Raw genomic sequence first — 15,336 nt, 5'->3', positions numbered from 1 at the left:
CTTTGTTTGGGTCCAGGTCACTTCGCTGGTTCAGAACCCTCGGCCCGTCAGAACATTCTTATCCACCACGTTCTAACACCAGACCTGTTAACCCGACAGCAACAAGTGGCTCCAACTGACGATGAGACCGGGAAGGAGCTGGTTCTGGCTCTGTACGACTACCAGGAGAAGAGTCCTGGAGAGGTCACCATGAAGAAGGGCGACATCCTCACGCTGCTCAACAGCACCAACAAGGTTCGTGTGCCCTTCACAGCCGAGGAACGACCTCCAGCTCAGAGCGAACATCTCCACACCTGCTTTGTGTTTGTGTGACTTTAGGTTGTTTTACTTGAACTCGCGTCTTTAGCTGAATGAGGATGGAGAGACGGGTCGGACCTGGAGCAGGTCGAGGTCTTGCAGAAGAAGTTTGACGACTTCCAGAAGGTCGGACTTTTCCTCCTCTCCGTCTTCCAGCAGCAGCTGTCAGATCAGCTCAGGTGATAATCAGCAGGTGCTTTTGTCCTGCAGGACCTGAAGGCCAACGAGTCCCGCCTGAGGGACATCAACAAGGTGGCATGTGAACTGGAGTCAGAAGGTCTGATGGCTGAGGAGGCTCCTATGGTTCAGGCTCAGGTGAGCGTCACCTGTCTGCAGCAGCTGGTCCCTCTCACTTCCTGGTTTAACTCTGCTCGTCTCTGTTTGTAGCAACAAGAACATCTGGGTTCTGCTCCTGGAAAGGTGCGTGTTGTCCTCCGCCTCAACCAGAACCAGACGTGGTGTTTTTGTTACCACTCATTTGTTTGTTTACAGGATGAAGCCGACTCTAACCCTGGCTTTCCACAGGAGTCGTCAGCAGCACGTTACTGCAGCAGCACGTCATAGCTGCTGATAGGAACCGCTGTGGTCAACAGAACCTTTTCCACCGGAGCCGTCAGCAGCGCGAGTCGGCCGCGTCTCAGGAGCAGCATGTCGCGGCCTTTACGCGCCGGTTCTATTTTCTACGCGCGACACCTCTGAAACGGGTCGAGTTCGACATTTTTGGGGGAGGAAAGACAGGAAATCGGACGTGGAAATTGAGAGAAGCTCCCGAGATTTTCAGAATAAAGAAAGTACTGCCTTCCGGTTGCTTTAATTTTAAAAACAGTTACTAACTGTGCGGCCCCGTGAGAAGTTATCACCTAGCTAGCGGTCTCCTTTGTTTTTCAGGTCCGTATTGGCGATTATAAAACGGACAGAACATAAAACACAAACCATGTTGTAGTTTTCTCCTGCTTGTTGTTGTGTTTACTGACGAAGTCACTCGTGTGACTTCGTGCTCGGTCGGTGACAGCTGCTCCCCTGCTGCTTCGCGTCTCGTGGGAAGGGCCAAGCAGCAGCTTACGCGAGCAAGACGTGCTGCTGCAGTAACGTGCTGCTGACGGCTCCCGTGGAAACCCGGGGTAACACGGCGTCACCCTGAAAGGTGAGTTCATTCAGCTGATCAGAGGTCACCTCTGATGGCAGCAGTCACGGCCGACCGTGCTGACATCACACAGGAATTCAGGTGACCCGGCAGGCACCAGGTGCTGGTGAAAGTGGGGACATGTCAGCTGGTTGCCATGGCTACAGTTATCTTTATGCATCTGTATGACTGCTGACTGGTGTGTGTGTTTCCTGTGACCTTTGACCTCAGACCGTACGGTTGGGCGTTCAGACGACGGCTAACTTTAATTCCATCAAGGTAAGAGGAAGCTCTTCCCTTCCTGTCTGAGCGATCCGTCTCCAGGTTTCCTTGTCCGGCGTCCAGCCCGCTGGCGTCCACCTTCATCTCACTGGGTTTGGTTTCTCTCCAGGAGCTGAACAACTGCTGGCGCTCGCTGCAACAGCTGGCTGAAGACCGGAGCAACATGCTGGGCAGCGCCCATGAGGTGCAGCGCTTCCACAGGTACCCCGCACACTTATGCGCCGCTTACGGGTCAGTAGAGTTTGGACCCACACTCAGACGGAGTTCTGATGTCTTCTCAGAGATGCTGATGAGACCAAAGAGTGGATCGAGGAGAAGAACCAGGCCCTGAACACAGACAACTACGGCCACGACCTGGCCAGCGTTCAGGCTCTGCAGCGTGAACATGAAGGCTTTGAGCATGACCTGGCAGCTCTGGGTGATAAGGTCCGCTTCCTGATCGGTACCAGGACCCGGGTTGTCTCTGGAGACACGTTCTTCATGGTTCTGGTGACTCCACCCCAGCCGTTCCTGATCAGCGATCAGCGGGGTGCTTTCCTATTTAAGGTGGATGGAGGACACAATTTGACGCCAGAAGATTGCCTCAGTTTTGGTAGTAACCAGCCACTCGTGTTACCTCTAGTGTTCCTAGGATTAATGTTATTTCGTAGTGTTTTTGCTCTTATATTGGATTTACCATTCTTCAGGATTCCTGTCGACCTCATTGGATACTGACCTCTACTCCAGGATTTGGATATTCAACACACGGACCTCATCACCAGCCTCCATAACCCACCTCTCATCTCACCCAGTGCCCCATCCACCAGGACGCCCCGCTTCTCTCCACCTCTGCTCCCTCTCCTGCGCTTCCTCTTTACCTCTCCCTCCTCCAGCCAACACATACACCCACCACAGTAAGTCTGCTGAACACCTCTGCCTGCCTACAATGGATTTTGAAACCAGAACCTAAGCTCACCTGTGTTCTCCCTCCTCCAGACGCTGAGCTGTTGTTGCAGTTCCAACCACAGACTTATCTGTGCACCTTAAGTTCCTCCTTATAAATAAATCATTTTTTCCATCAGTTTTTGGTCAGTGTTGTATTCTGCATGTCTTGGGTTAAGTACCTTCCTCCAAACATGACACTCCTCTTCAAAGAGCAAATCTGTTCAGCAAATTCTGACAGACAGACCACCATTCTTCTGTCATGATGCTGTACAGGACATTTTTAGAGTTTTTCTTTTTAAAGATAAATAGGATTACATTTAAATAGCAATACTTTCACATTATCATTTTCCCACACTTCTGTATAACTGTATTTTGTTGTTTTTCAATAAAGAATGACAAATTATTTAAGTTTGGATTTGTTGCACACAAATATAGATCTGTAAAAAATATCTACAAAGCTAATGTTTACATAAGTATGATTGGGTTTTGCAATACGCCACTATTTTAGTAAGATTTTCAAACCAAGTAAAGTTAGTAAAGAACACATTTCTATTGTCTGCTAAGAAACTGTTGGGATTTAAAATGGGCCTGTTGTACAAATAACTTGTAAATGATTATTCCTCACTTTTGTCTTAACCAAAGAAATTCCAGTAATTGAGCAAAAACATTTATTTTTAACACTACATTTTATAAAACAGGGCGCAAAGTGTCGGCACATGTATGTATGTATGTCGATGGTCCGCCCCAACCGAACCAGGAGACACAGACGTCAGGGAGGCCAAGGTTGTCGCTGCAGCTCTCTGGGCACCACGCCTCACTCAGCTGTCTCCAATGATCCAAATGGCTATGGAGGAAAAAATAACAGGTTTGTCATAATTGTTTAAAGTACAAAACCATACATGAAGTGGTGAGACAGGTATGTGGAATTTACACTTGCTGCTTTGTGTAGCTGATGTTGGAGACACACAGGCTGCGACCTTTTAACAGATCTAAGAAAAAAATGAAACTTAAAAACTCCAAGACCTCATGTCATATTTACTAATCAGCTATGGCTGATTTATTGTTTGGATCACAGTGAGTTACACTAATTCTAATATATTTTTATTTCTATTATACATACATACTTTTTAACTGTTATTTTCACATGACTGTTATCGGGCTCTCTTGTTCTGGTTCTCATGATAATTCCGTGTCTTCCAGTAAGTTATCTTGTGCTTACTTCATCTGTATAATGTCTCTTTACTTTTGGTAAATTGTACTGAGTCCAGAATAAAGACTAGTTGGCTGTACAAGATACAAACAAGTATTACATTTTGGAAATATATGAAATGTATTTAGGCTGCTAATTTAGCTCGAATACTAATAACTGCCATATTTTCCGGACTATAACTCGCACTTTTTTACATATTCTGGCTGGTCCTGCTACTTATACTCCGGAGCGACTTATATAACAAAATATGTAGGCTACACCGCGCTGCTGCGGGCCGACTCCGACCCACACAAGAATGAGTTCCCCTGTCCCGCTGGGAGGGTTTAAAACACCGCCAGCATCTGTTAGAGCCTGTGGCGGGGTGCTGAGGGCCGGCTCCAGCCCAGGAATGAGCTCTCCTCGCCGGCCGGGAGGGGTGGAAACACCGCCATCCTCTCCTCTGCTGGCTGTTGTTCATTCTGTTATGGTTACCGGTGCTTGTGTTGCAATGTGAAACGCTTGGTCTCAGATTTTGTAAGAAAGATAATAAAATGTCCCCCCAAAATACGACTTAAATATATTTTCTCTTCTTCATGATACATTTAATGGCTGGTGCGACTCAGGAGTGATAGCGCCGAAAAAAACTACTGAAAACTTGCTCAAAGCAAAATGTTTTCATTACGGAAATAAATTATAAACTTACCGATTTAAAACTTTTTTAATACTGGTACTTCTCACGAACAGGCGCAGAAAACCTCCACCTAAACTCCGTGTGAGGTTCAGGTCGATGGGTGTTCCAGTTAGCTCCGGTTGGGTTGAAGCTAGGTGGCTACATCCGTTAGCTCGGCTCCCACCTCCGCTTTAGCTTTGGGTTAGCCAGGGTTAGCTTCAGGTTAGCTCGTAGCTAGTTCGCCAGGGTGTCGTCACTCGAGCCCAGCCTTACAGCCACACCCTCAGCGCTTCCTCTCTTCCCTTTTATGGAATTGTCTGGGCTGGACGGAACCTGTGACACGGTCAAAATGGCGGTGGTGGCCACCTCCCATTATAGACAACAAACGTGTTATTGAAGCCAATGGAATCCGTTTGTCCAGTATATGTACAGTCTATGGCTGTAATGGAGGAAGATGAGCCGAGATCGGTTGGATGTTTGTCACTACTGCTGAACTGTTCTATTCCATTCTGTGCAGAGCTGAAATGGAGGAAGAATAAATGTGCCACCAGTTGGGTTGAATCCGAACCTTGGAGTCATTCGTCTTTTCCACAACGCAGAGATCGTGATTAGGGTGATTCAGTGTGGCTAAGCCCGGTTACAATTGCTGATTCAATAACTCCAGCCATGTTGATCAGATGTGATTTAATTGAATCTACTCATCAGTGCACTGAGTTTAATTCATTGTTCAAATGAAATGTTTCCTGTGTAAGAAACGTTTAATGTCTGTTTGATCTCTAGGTGATAATTTACATTTGGACGTAAAGCATGTTTTATATGTTGAAGACAGAATTATACTGGAGACTCATTATTTTCTCTGTTCCTCAGAAAGAACATGATTCCTGCTTCTGTGCTTACAGGTGAGTAAAACATATCACCTGTGTGAAACTTGGAGCTGTCTTCATTTATTTTTATTGCATAGAAAATAAATGCAGACTCACACATCTGTCTGTCTCTGTCTCAGTGATGGACTGGTTGGTGTTTATATGGAGAAGCCAGAACTTTCCAGACTACTAATTGTTGGGTTTCTGTTCTCAGAACATTTCCTGTGTATCCTGTGGTGACTGGTGAGTAAAACATGTTAAATGTATGATGGAGGTTTTTCCAGGTTTTCTACAGAGGTTAAAAGCACAGCTGTTGTCTGAAGAGTGTCCGCTGATGTAGCAACAGGTAATCAGGGAGACACCGATAGCAGATGTGCAAAACAAGGTAACATAAACACGGTCACTCTTGCCCCTCCCATTGGCCATCATTCCCAGGCCAAGTCTGGCAGATGTGGAACCTGCATTGCCAGACGAAACAAGAAAGCGCTAAACATTGGTAGCCATTTTCTAGGACCAAACGTCTTGGACTTGGGCTTTTCTTTCAGTCAAGAGCAGGTAGAGGTGCTTAAGTGTATCTAGAGATGCTCCGATCTGATCATGTGATTGGAAATCGGGTCTGATATTGTGATTTTTCAATGGGCCTGAATGAACTCTATCAGAGTTTCTCAGAAAAATGAGTTGTGCAGACTTGCACATGCACCCACATACATAACAGACTCACTGCTCAGTAGAATGAGCAAACATAGAAACTGCAGCAGGCTGGAGGGTTTCCACCACCTAGATCACTAGAAGAAAGGGAGGAGAATGTTTCTTTTATGGAGGCAAGCGGCTCTGAGCTGTAACGTTTTCATATCAGCTTGTGAGATGACTCTTGTCGTGAGTTGCCACTATGTAAATAAACTTGAATGAATTTTGAGTGGAAGTGTGGTCGTGACTCGGCTGGAGTCCAGTGCAGTTCTGTCATTTAACGTCACCTTGTACCTTTTAGCCATTAGCTGTGGCAGATTCAGAATCAATTTAGAGCAGAGTTTTAACCTGGAGATGGACAAATGGCTATGGTTTTGGGATGAATTACGACATTTTAAGTAAGCGGAGGCTTATAGCTGTGCTTTGTAGGCCCAAGTCTAAAATGACGCCAGTTATTCATTTATGTTACTAATTATTTCACTTGCAGTCAGTCTGATTATTTAGGTCACCAAGCAGAATTGGAATCGCTAAATAGTAATTTTAAGGATGTTTTACTCACAATGCTAGTTGGATCCATTCACTTACTGTGTTTTATGCTAAGCTAAAGGAGTACAGCCGGGTTGGGAGAATGACTGGGCTGGTTACAAATTGATTTTTTCCTACTTATTGAAATATTAAACAAAAAAATCTGAGAAATATATCAATAGACAAATAAAAATTTTGGGTGGAATATCCCTTTAAGGAGGACACTATGCTACATGCTTGAAGGATCCCATGTTCCTGAGAAGGCTGTGTGAAGAAAACCTGGCTGCATGTGGGCGGGCCGACCAGATTGATGTTTGTGTTTAACCAAATGATTTCTTAGCTGTTATTATTAACCATATTTCATCAGCTTCAATAGCTTCAGAGTAGCAGCAGCTCTAGATTTTGAATATGTATACACACACACACACACACACACACACACACACACACACACACACACACACACACACACACACACACACACACACACACACACACACACACTGACCCTTTGAACTTATGTCACCTGATCTCATAGGTCCATCATAGCAGAGGGTAACAGTGAATTATGAAAGTATTGAACGATGGGAAAAGTGACGACTGAAGTTGTTTTCTTTACCAGTTTTGTCTGGCTTCTACTTGTTCTAGCCCAGTTCACTTGTGGGAAGGTTTAGTACTAGTGTTCACAATAGTTAAGTGTTAATTAGCTTAAGAACATTAGCTCACGTTCTCCCTGCTGTTGGACACCAATGTAAACAAATTGCCCAGTTTGCCAGAATGCACCCTGCTGGATTTCTAACATTAGGGGACAACCAGGGTTCACCTTACACCGGAGATGATTAAAAACAACTTTAAAAGTCTGGATCCCTACCATTTGTTTTTGTTTTCACTGGCTGGGTCATCGGGTTTAGATGCTACTGGGGCAAGACGCTGAAGCTTATCATGCAAAATAAATGATGTCATTTTCACATGTAATCATTTATTGGAACTATAGTATTGGCATATAGTAATTCACTATAGTGAATGGTAATGTATATCCTCCAAAGTGAAATATAGGAGTATCAATACTAAAAAGATATGTAAACACGGCATTTATCATTTCAGGTCCATCTTAGCCAATCACTGTATTTCTCATTACATATTTTAATGTTAGCCAAAGGTGCTCTCTGTAGTCTTCCTGCTGTCTGTCGTGCCTAAGAGGGCGGTCCCATGAGCGGCGTGACGTCACATGCAAAAGGTCAAAAATGTGGGTGTGTGTATTGACCTTTTTCATGTGACATCATGCCGCTCATGGTACCGCCCCTTTTGCCATGATGGTTGGCAGACGTGTAGACATGTTGGAACTCCTGTGAAGTTAGTGAAAATAAGACAGTTTGTAGCCTTTTATCGCTTTTATTTAGTTGATTTCACAGTAAAAAGGTGATCATTTGCAGCGAGGCTAGCTTCACTAATAGACAAGGTTGTAAATTCAACTCGTATTTCTTCAAGTTACTTCGATGGAGACTGAGGACTGAGATGAACTGCAGCGATTAATAAAATGGACTAGCAGCCCTCCAGTATTCTGGATTTGCAGCAAACAGGTTTTACTGGGTAAGATGAACATTCATATATTTCATGTGGAAGACCGGGACAGGGACAAATGTCGTGTATGGATGGATATTTCATCATGAAGGACATGCGTTATCGTCCACTGTAGTGTAATGCGAGATAATTATTTATAATAACATTGTTCCAATGCAGTACTATGTGTGTTAGACTAGTGTTATTTATTTAGTATGATGAGCGTTGTCTTTAAGTGGTATCTTGTCTCCTCCCGGTGTGAGAGCAGCAGCTGAACCAAGTGACCCTGCCAGCAATAAAAGCTGGTAGGGATGTAAAAGTGTAATGTAACGTGAAACTCTGTTTATCACGTGATGTCATAAATCCAGCAGGCTGAATTCTGGCAAAGTCAGCAACTTGTTTACGTCTGTGAACAGCAGCAGGGAGAATGTACGCTAACGTTCATCAGCTAGTTAACACTTAACTTCTCTATGAGCCCCACAGTGTGCTAAACCTTCACTCAAAATACTGGGCATGATCTAGTAGAAACCAGGCAATACTGGTAAAAAAACAACAACAAAACAAACTCAGTCGCTACATTTCCTCTCAATTTACTCCATAGTTCACTGTTGCCCCACCTAAGTGTGCTACTTCTTCTGATAACAAAACTTAGGTTTAACTAGCTGAAGCAAAGCTAAAGATCACAATAAACAACGGCAACAATAAAAACCATTTCAGACGCTGCTTTTCACTTTGTTTAGTATTCGTGTCTGTCACAGTTTACATGCTTTTGTCAATCAATATGGTGGACTCACATGATTAGGTGACATAGGTGTATGTGTGTGTGTGTGCGCGCGCTCGCGTGTGTGTGTGTGTGTGCGCGTGTGTGTAAAATTTCATTTTCAGTTTCATTTGAAATGTCGTCAAATAGAATATTTGATTAATCGATGGAGGTATCGATAGAATATTGGACAGCTGCAGCCCTAGTTTCCATCTTCTGTCTGCCCCTTCATGAAGAGCCCTGCTTTGGTGATTTGGATCAAATGTGTGAGAGAAAACTAAACCATCAATCAGGCACAAGTTGAAAAGCTATTTGTGTAACATTAATGTTCTTTTTCAGTGACTAAAGGTCACTACAGCAAGTGGACCCTATTCACCTTATTCCTAGCCTCCTTGATTCATTGTGTCAAATATGCAACCGACTTCAGGTCCATTGTTTTACATTGAGACCACAGATGTATCATGCAATCTGTTGGCGCTAATCCTCTTTTTATTGGCTTTTAGAGATGACCCTATTTTGGGGTTTAAATAAATAAAGCCCTGTCTGTAAACACCTCAATACAGTATTGTAAATAAACGTCAGACATTTGCTCATACATAAAGCTAACCATCGTCCACACCGCTATTAAGACAAAAGTTGTCGTCTTGACCCCCCCCCCCCACCCCCGCATGTGATCTGGCATCAGTTTTGTTCTGAGTGAACTTTGGTCTCACATCGCTGTTTGCCTTGCAGCAATGTTGAAGGATCCCATGTTCCTGAGAAGGCTGTGTGAAGAAAACCTGGCACAGCAACTATTTTGGAATAGTTTAGGTCGGGTTGGTTTGGCGTCTGTCATGAGACGATGACTGAATGACAGCTCAGCGGTGACAGTTCTTTAAATAGATTCCGCGTGGTGATGTCACCGAGTAACGTCGATGACGGGAATGCTGGGAAATGGAGTGCTGCGCCAACCCGGCCCGCAGAGGAGGTCAGGAGGAGGAAGAGTTCGTGACAGAAACCAGCCCTGCTGTGAGATTTGACATTGATAAGAACAATCAATCAATCAATCAATCAATCAATCAAAGCTTTATTTATAAACCGCCTTCCGCAACCCTGTCAGGAAGCCCAAAGCGCTGAACATTGTACAGTTGTATGTAAATATATTGAATAAATCAACAATAAAAGAAATTCAAATTACAAAATACAAATTACAAAATGCAAAATGGAAATTACAAGATAGATGAAACATTCTGGTAAAGGACAAATGTGTGAAACACATTTGGATTGAGTGGATGGATTGAGTGTACCAATGAAAACTGTGGAATGGATTCAACATAGTAGAGGGCCAAAATCAAACATGCTCTGGAAACGCCAAGCGGAGGAGGTGTGTTTTTAGGTGATTCTTAAAGACTGGCAGAGAAGGGGACAGCCTAACTGAGGGTGGCAACTGGTTCCCGAGTGACGGTGCTAGGACTGAGAAAGCCCGGTCCCCACGGGTACGACACCTAGACCGAGGGACAGCGAGCAGGCCTTGGTCAGAGGAGCGCAGAGCACGTGATGGGGAATGTTTGTTCAGGAGTGAGGCTAGATAGGGGGGACCACCACCCTGGAAGAAATGATAGACAAAGACGAGGATTTTGAATTGTGAGCGATAGCAAATCGGAAGCCAGTGCAGAGAGGCCAGAACCGGACTGATGTGGTCCCGTTTCCTGGTCCCAGTCAGGAACCTGGCAGCGCTGTTCTGCACAACCTGTAGGCGATGCAGTGTCGACTGACACAACCCTGCATAGAGAGAGCTGCAGTAGTCAAGCCGAGAAATAACAAAGGCATGCAGTACCCGCTCCAGGTGGGCTCTCGACAGCATAGGCTTGATTTTAGCAAGGCGTCTCAGGTGAAAGAAACTGGACCGGATCACAGAGTTGATGTGAGCATCAAATTTAAGTCCTACATCAAGTTTCACCCCCAAACTGGTAACAACTGGTTTTGAGTAGGGAGAAAGAGGGCCAAGATCAACATAACGATCCATATTCCTGCTGTTGGGGTGAAAAACAATGAGCTCTGTCTTTCCCTCATTCAGATGTAGATAGTTGGACATTAGCCAAGACTTCACCTCATTAACACAGGAGACAAAGGACTGGATAGAGTGACCTTTCTCCTGACACAATGGAGAGTAAATCTGGCAATCGTCAGCATAGAGATGGAATGATAGGCCATGTTTACGAAAGATTGACCCCAGAGGTTGCAGATAAATGGCAAACAAAAGAGGACCAAGGATCGACCCCTGCGGGACCCCCAGCGGAGCCCCTCCCAAGAAGAAAAAACATCACCCAGTTTAACGCAGAATGTCCTGTTGTGGAGATACGATCTAAACCAATCCAGAGCTGGCCCTTTGATCCCAACCCATCGTTCCAAGCGATCGAGTAGAATCGCGTGGTCAACTGTGTCGAAGGCTGCCGTCAGGTCTAACAACAGAAGCAGCACAGATGTTCCCTGATCTAGTGATAGATAGATGTCATTTAGGACCCTCAGTAGAGCAGACTCTGTGCTATGGCCAGACCTGAACCCTGATTGGAAAACCTCAAACAGATCAGTCAGCTAAATGTGAGACCAGCTGCTGATAAACGACTTTCTCAAGCAGTTTAGATGTAAAGGGCAGGGTAGAGATAGGCCTGTAATTTTCTATCACAGAGACATCAGCACCAGGTTTCTTCAGGGTCGGCCGAATAACTGCTGCTTTCAAAGCTGCTGGGACAACACCTGTGCTGAGGCTCCCATTGATAATCTGACCAAGTGAAGGGCCAAGGCACGGAAAGGCAGCCTTCCAGAGGCGAGGCGGCAGAACGTCAAGTGGAGAGCCAGATGGCTTCTGTCTCACAACAAGCTTACTCAGCTCGGAGTATGAAACTGTATTGAGGGAGCTCAGGGTGGGTGGTGATGGATGAACTGGAATAGGGTCAACAGAGTTACCAGAAATAGCTGCTCTAATGCCCGACACTATCAACAAAGAATCTGTGAAAAGCTTCAGAGTTTCCAGCAGCTGTAGGAGACATGGAGCTAGAACTACATCTAAAGCAATACGCTTTGGCATTCACTTTGGAAAATTGGCTTTGAATGAAAAAAAAAAAAACAACCAACACACTGGAAACATCTAATTTGAGTAAACTTTAAGATATAATATTTAAACTACTCTTACACATAAAGATAAACTTTTCATAGACTGAATATAATTGGTTTGTTGAGATTTGTCTTGCTTGAGATCAGCTCAAATTTATTGATCTCCAAAAACACAAAACAGTGCTTGAAATTTAAGTGTTATAATTGATAAATGTATAAACATTCATCTAAAAACACACATTTACTGTAAAAGCACTGTTACTAACTAGTGACCCGTTGGTGCTGACTCTGGACTGACTGCAGGTTTGTACTCAGGTTTGCGTTAAGTAGATATTTGTAACTGAAAAATTAGAAAATAAATATTCTCTTTGTTTAATATTTGGCTTTTTGGGAAAAAAAAGGCCTAATAGTATTGCTTACATATATATAAACATCTAGTACATATTGCTAGCTGTTTCTTTAATATTCATAAACAGTTTTTACATTTATATACAGTTTAAAGTTATCTGTTCCAGTTTCTACAAAAGTTTTATATATATTTAAGTTTATAGATATATCAGTTGTATTTGTTAGTTATCAGGAATTATTTTTTAATTCTACTGGTATTAAAGTATTTTACAAAGAAAACTATTTGCAAAGGTTTTTTTGCTTCCTTTACTAACATTTATTTGACTTAGAAAGATACAAATACTAAAGTTTGTGATTGTGCTTCACAATTTGACCATTGTTAACTTAAATATACAAATTTTATTACATTAGAAAAGTATTCCCTGATCCTGAATCCATTATTTAACTTTTACTGACTACAGGATTAGTTTCACTGGTTATTTGTGAAGAGTGAACAACTTGATAATAAAATAAAAACATCTGGACTGAAGACCTGGAGCTGTAGTTTCCTGTCTGAAGAGAATCTACAAGCAGTTGAATCCAGAAACTTGTCACCTGCTGTCCAGCTGTGTTCCAGATGTTGGTTATAGTCGCTGTTTAAGTGGTTCTTGTGTTTCAAAATAGACGTTATTGAAACTTTATTTAACTGTGTTAGAAATCAAAAGCTACTGCTGATAAAAGCTTAGGTTGGTGTGTAGTTACAGTTTAAAGTCAACGTTTAACAGTTGTTACAGAGTTCAGTTACATTTAAAGAGCAAGTCACTCCCAAATAAACTTTTTTTTGCTGATAAACTAAATAAACGAGTGTCTAATGGTGCTGCAGAATCGTGTCGTCAATAATTTGGCACTTCAGTGCATCTTAGTTAAAATTTAACTATTCTGCCTAAAACTGGCAGTGTTGTGCCGTTGTCAGGTAAAAACTGCACTGTATTCTAATTTAAATCAGCCACAGCTATTGGCTAAGAGGTATGATATGATGTCATCTGGTACATTATGATGTCACAATGCTGTTGTGAGCCTGTGTGTGTGTGTGTGTGTGTGTATTTGTTAGCAGCTCCGCCCTCTCGGTCTGCCAGGCAACAGCATTTGTTGCATTTTTCAAACATGAAGTGAGAGTGGAGTTAGAATCTGGTAGGGGTTGACTTGCTCTTTAACTTCAATGAAGATCGTAATCATCTTGTCTTAATCCACCCGAAAAACTAGTACATTTTAAATATGCCTAAACAATCGAGATTGAAAAATTTAAAACTTTTTTTTCTACCCTGGGAAGGAGTGACAGGCAAAATTACAGGTAAGCCATCTACTGCCACAATTTCGACCAGTCACTGTCACAAGTAAATAAATAACGTACAGCTCTGGGTGATGTTTTAGCTTAAATATAAATCCAACATTTTAGTAATGCTCTGATTAGTCTCCCAATAGTTTAAAACCCACAGGGTGTCACTGCAGATTTTGGCAATGCCAGGTTGTCACGCAACGGTGTTAGGTAGGATTAGCACGGACTCTCCGCACCGTCAACGGCTACATAGATGTTCTCGTTTCTACGGGGTTTCCTACAAACGCCTGCTCATTACAAAGTTCTATTTCGTCTAGTCTTAGCCCTTAAGCTAGCTGCTATTGGAAGGATGATCTCCGCATCAGCCAATCATGAAGAGCTTAAATGTACGCCCACCAATAGTGGGCCCCCTCGTGGTATATAACCGCAGTGACCCCACTGCTCACCTCCTTTTTCTCTTCATGCCAAGCTTGAGAGCTTTATTAAAGAGCAAATATTATCCCAAAAGAGCAAAATTATCCAAAGACGACTTACCAGCCATGTCCAGCGATGCCAGACCCTGCCCGACCTGCCAGACGGGCTCCATTTCCAGCGGTGACCTGCACGCTAAGTGTGAGGTCTGTCTCGGGGCTCACCACGCTGGCCTGGCCTTGACCCCGCAGGCCTCGTGCCCGTTCTGTGCCGCTCTGCCCGTGGCGGAGAAGATTCGCCGGGTCGAGTACTTCACTCCCGCCGCCGACGAAGAATTTCCGGTGGCTGACTACTACCCGTTGGACAAGGCTTTGGTTTTCTTCGACGCCGGTCAGGAGCCGGCTGGCTTCAACCGGCTGGATGACGTCACCGACAGCGAAAACTACGATGAGGCGGCATCCCTCCTAGACATAACGGAGGTCGACGAGCTTCGCTCAGCGGGTCCTTCTGCCCCAGTGGCTTCTCGCTCCTCCCTGCCAGCAGTAAGAGCACTGCTCCAGGAGCTGCCCGCCATCATTTCTGCGGCAGCAGCCCGCAAGGGGCTAGGTGTGCCAGAACCGGCCCTGCCTGAAGCGGATGATTTGGCGGGAATTTTCGGGGCAACTCAGACACGCTGTCCAGATCCTATTTGGCCGCGCTTCCCCGCTGCTATGAGCTGCTGGTCTGCCACCTTCTCCGAGCCTGCCAAGCTCAAGGCGCCAGTCTCCATGTATGCGCCCATCACCAAGGTCGAGGGGTTTTCCGACCAAGGCTGGCCGTCCGTTCCTCCGCTAGAGCCGGATTTGGCCTCGCTGTTCGGCGCCAAGAACCACCTCGCTGGCCCGCGAGCTGTTCCCGCTTCAAAACATGACCAGCTGCTGACGCGGCTCACCGACCGCGCACATCAGTGTGCCTTTCAGACCGGCGCTGCAGGGAATAACATCGCCCTTCTTGCCTTCGGCGTCTCCAAGATGATGGAGGAGCTGGAAGCTCCCGAGGAGTCGAAAGCCGTCATAACTAAGACTGCTGATGCTATCCTCAATCTGTGTGCTGCTGTGCTCACCGGTTCTGCTCGCATCGCTGCCTGGCAGACCCTCATCCAGCGAGCGATCTGGCTGAAGGCCCTGCCCTCCATTCCGGAACATCTGCAAAGGGAGATGCTGGATGGCCCCATCACCACCGATGTTCTGTTTGGTCCCCATCTTAGGGGCGTCATTGAGAGGGCTCAGAAGACGGCCGAACTATCGGCT

General features: G+C 44.7%; 1 protein-coding gene and 1 long non-coding RNA gene across 2 annotated transcripts; one reads left to right on the top strand and one right to left on the bottom strand.

Moving 5' to 3' along the window:
* Nucleotides 1-318: 318 nt before the first annotated feature.
* LOC139063956 (uncharacterized) lies at nt 319-3,029 on the top strand. Its single transcript, XM_070547209.1, has 8 exons — nt 319-423; nt 508-612; nt 685-717; nt 1,652-1,699; nt 1,812-1,903; nt 1,984-2,294; nt 2,389-2,595; nt 2,678-3,029. The coding sequence occupies exons 2-8, from the start codon at nt 580-582 to the stop codon at nt 2,740-2,742; spliced, it is 789 nt and encodes a 262-aa protein (XP_070403310.1). The 5' UTR covers nt 319-423; nt 508-579; the 3' UTR covers nt 2,743-3,029.
* Nucleotides 3,030-3,280: 251 nt separating this feature from the next.
* LOC139063957 (uncharacterized) lies at nt 3,281-4,900 on the bottom strand. The gene is made up of 2 exons (XR_011517276.1): nt 4,519-4,900; nt 3,281-3,470 (listed from the first exon to the last, which is right to left on the bottom strand). It is a non-coding gene; the product is annotated as an uncharacterized lncRNA (long non-coding RNA).
* Nucleotides 4,901-15,336: the final 10,436 nt, after the last annotated feature.

The sequence above is a fragment of the Nothobranchius furzeri genome, chromosome 18 (assembly GCF_043380555.1).
Source record: "Nothobranchius furzeri strain GRZ-AD chromosome 18, NfurGRZ-RIMD1, whole genome shotgun sequence".
Lineage (NCBI taxonomy): Eukaryota > Metazoa > Chordata > Actinopteri > Cyprinodontiformes > Nothobranchiidae > Nothobranchius > Nothobranchius furzeri.
The sequence above is the reverse complement of the archived record's forward strand: the minus strand, read 5'-3'. Positions and strand labels throughout refer to the sequence as shown.

Bases quoted from the DNA above. Each gene is read 5' to 3' on its own strand.
- LOC139063956 (XM_070547209.1), top strand. From the start codon at position 580: ATGGCTGAGGAGGCTCCTATGGTTCAGGCTCAG. The intron at 1,700-1,811 runs GTAAGAGGAAGC...GTTTCTCTCCAG, and splicing joins CTAACTTTAATTCCATCAAG to GAGCTGAACAACTGCTGGCG. The intron at 1,904-1,983 runs GTACCCCGCACA...ATGTCTTCTCAG, and splicing joins GAGGTGCAGCGCTTCCACAG to AGATGCTGATGAGACCAAAG.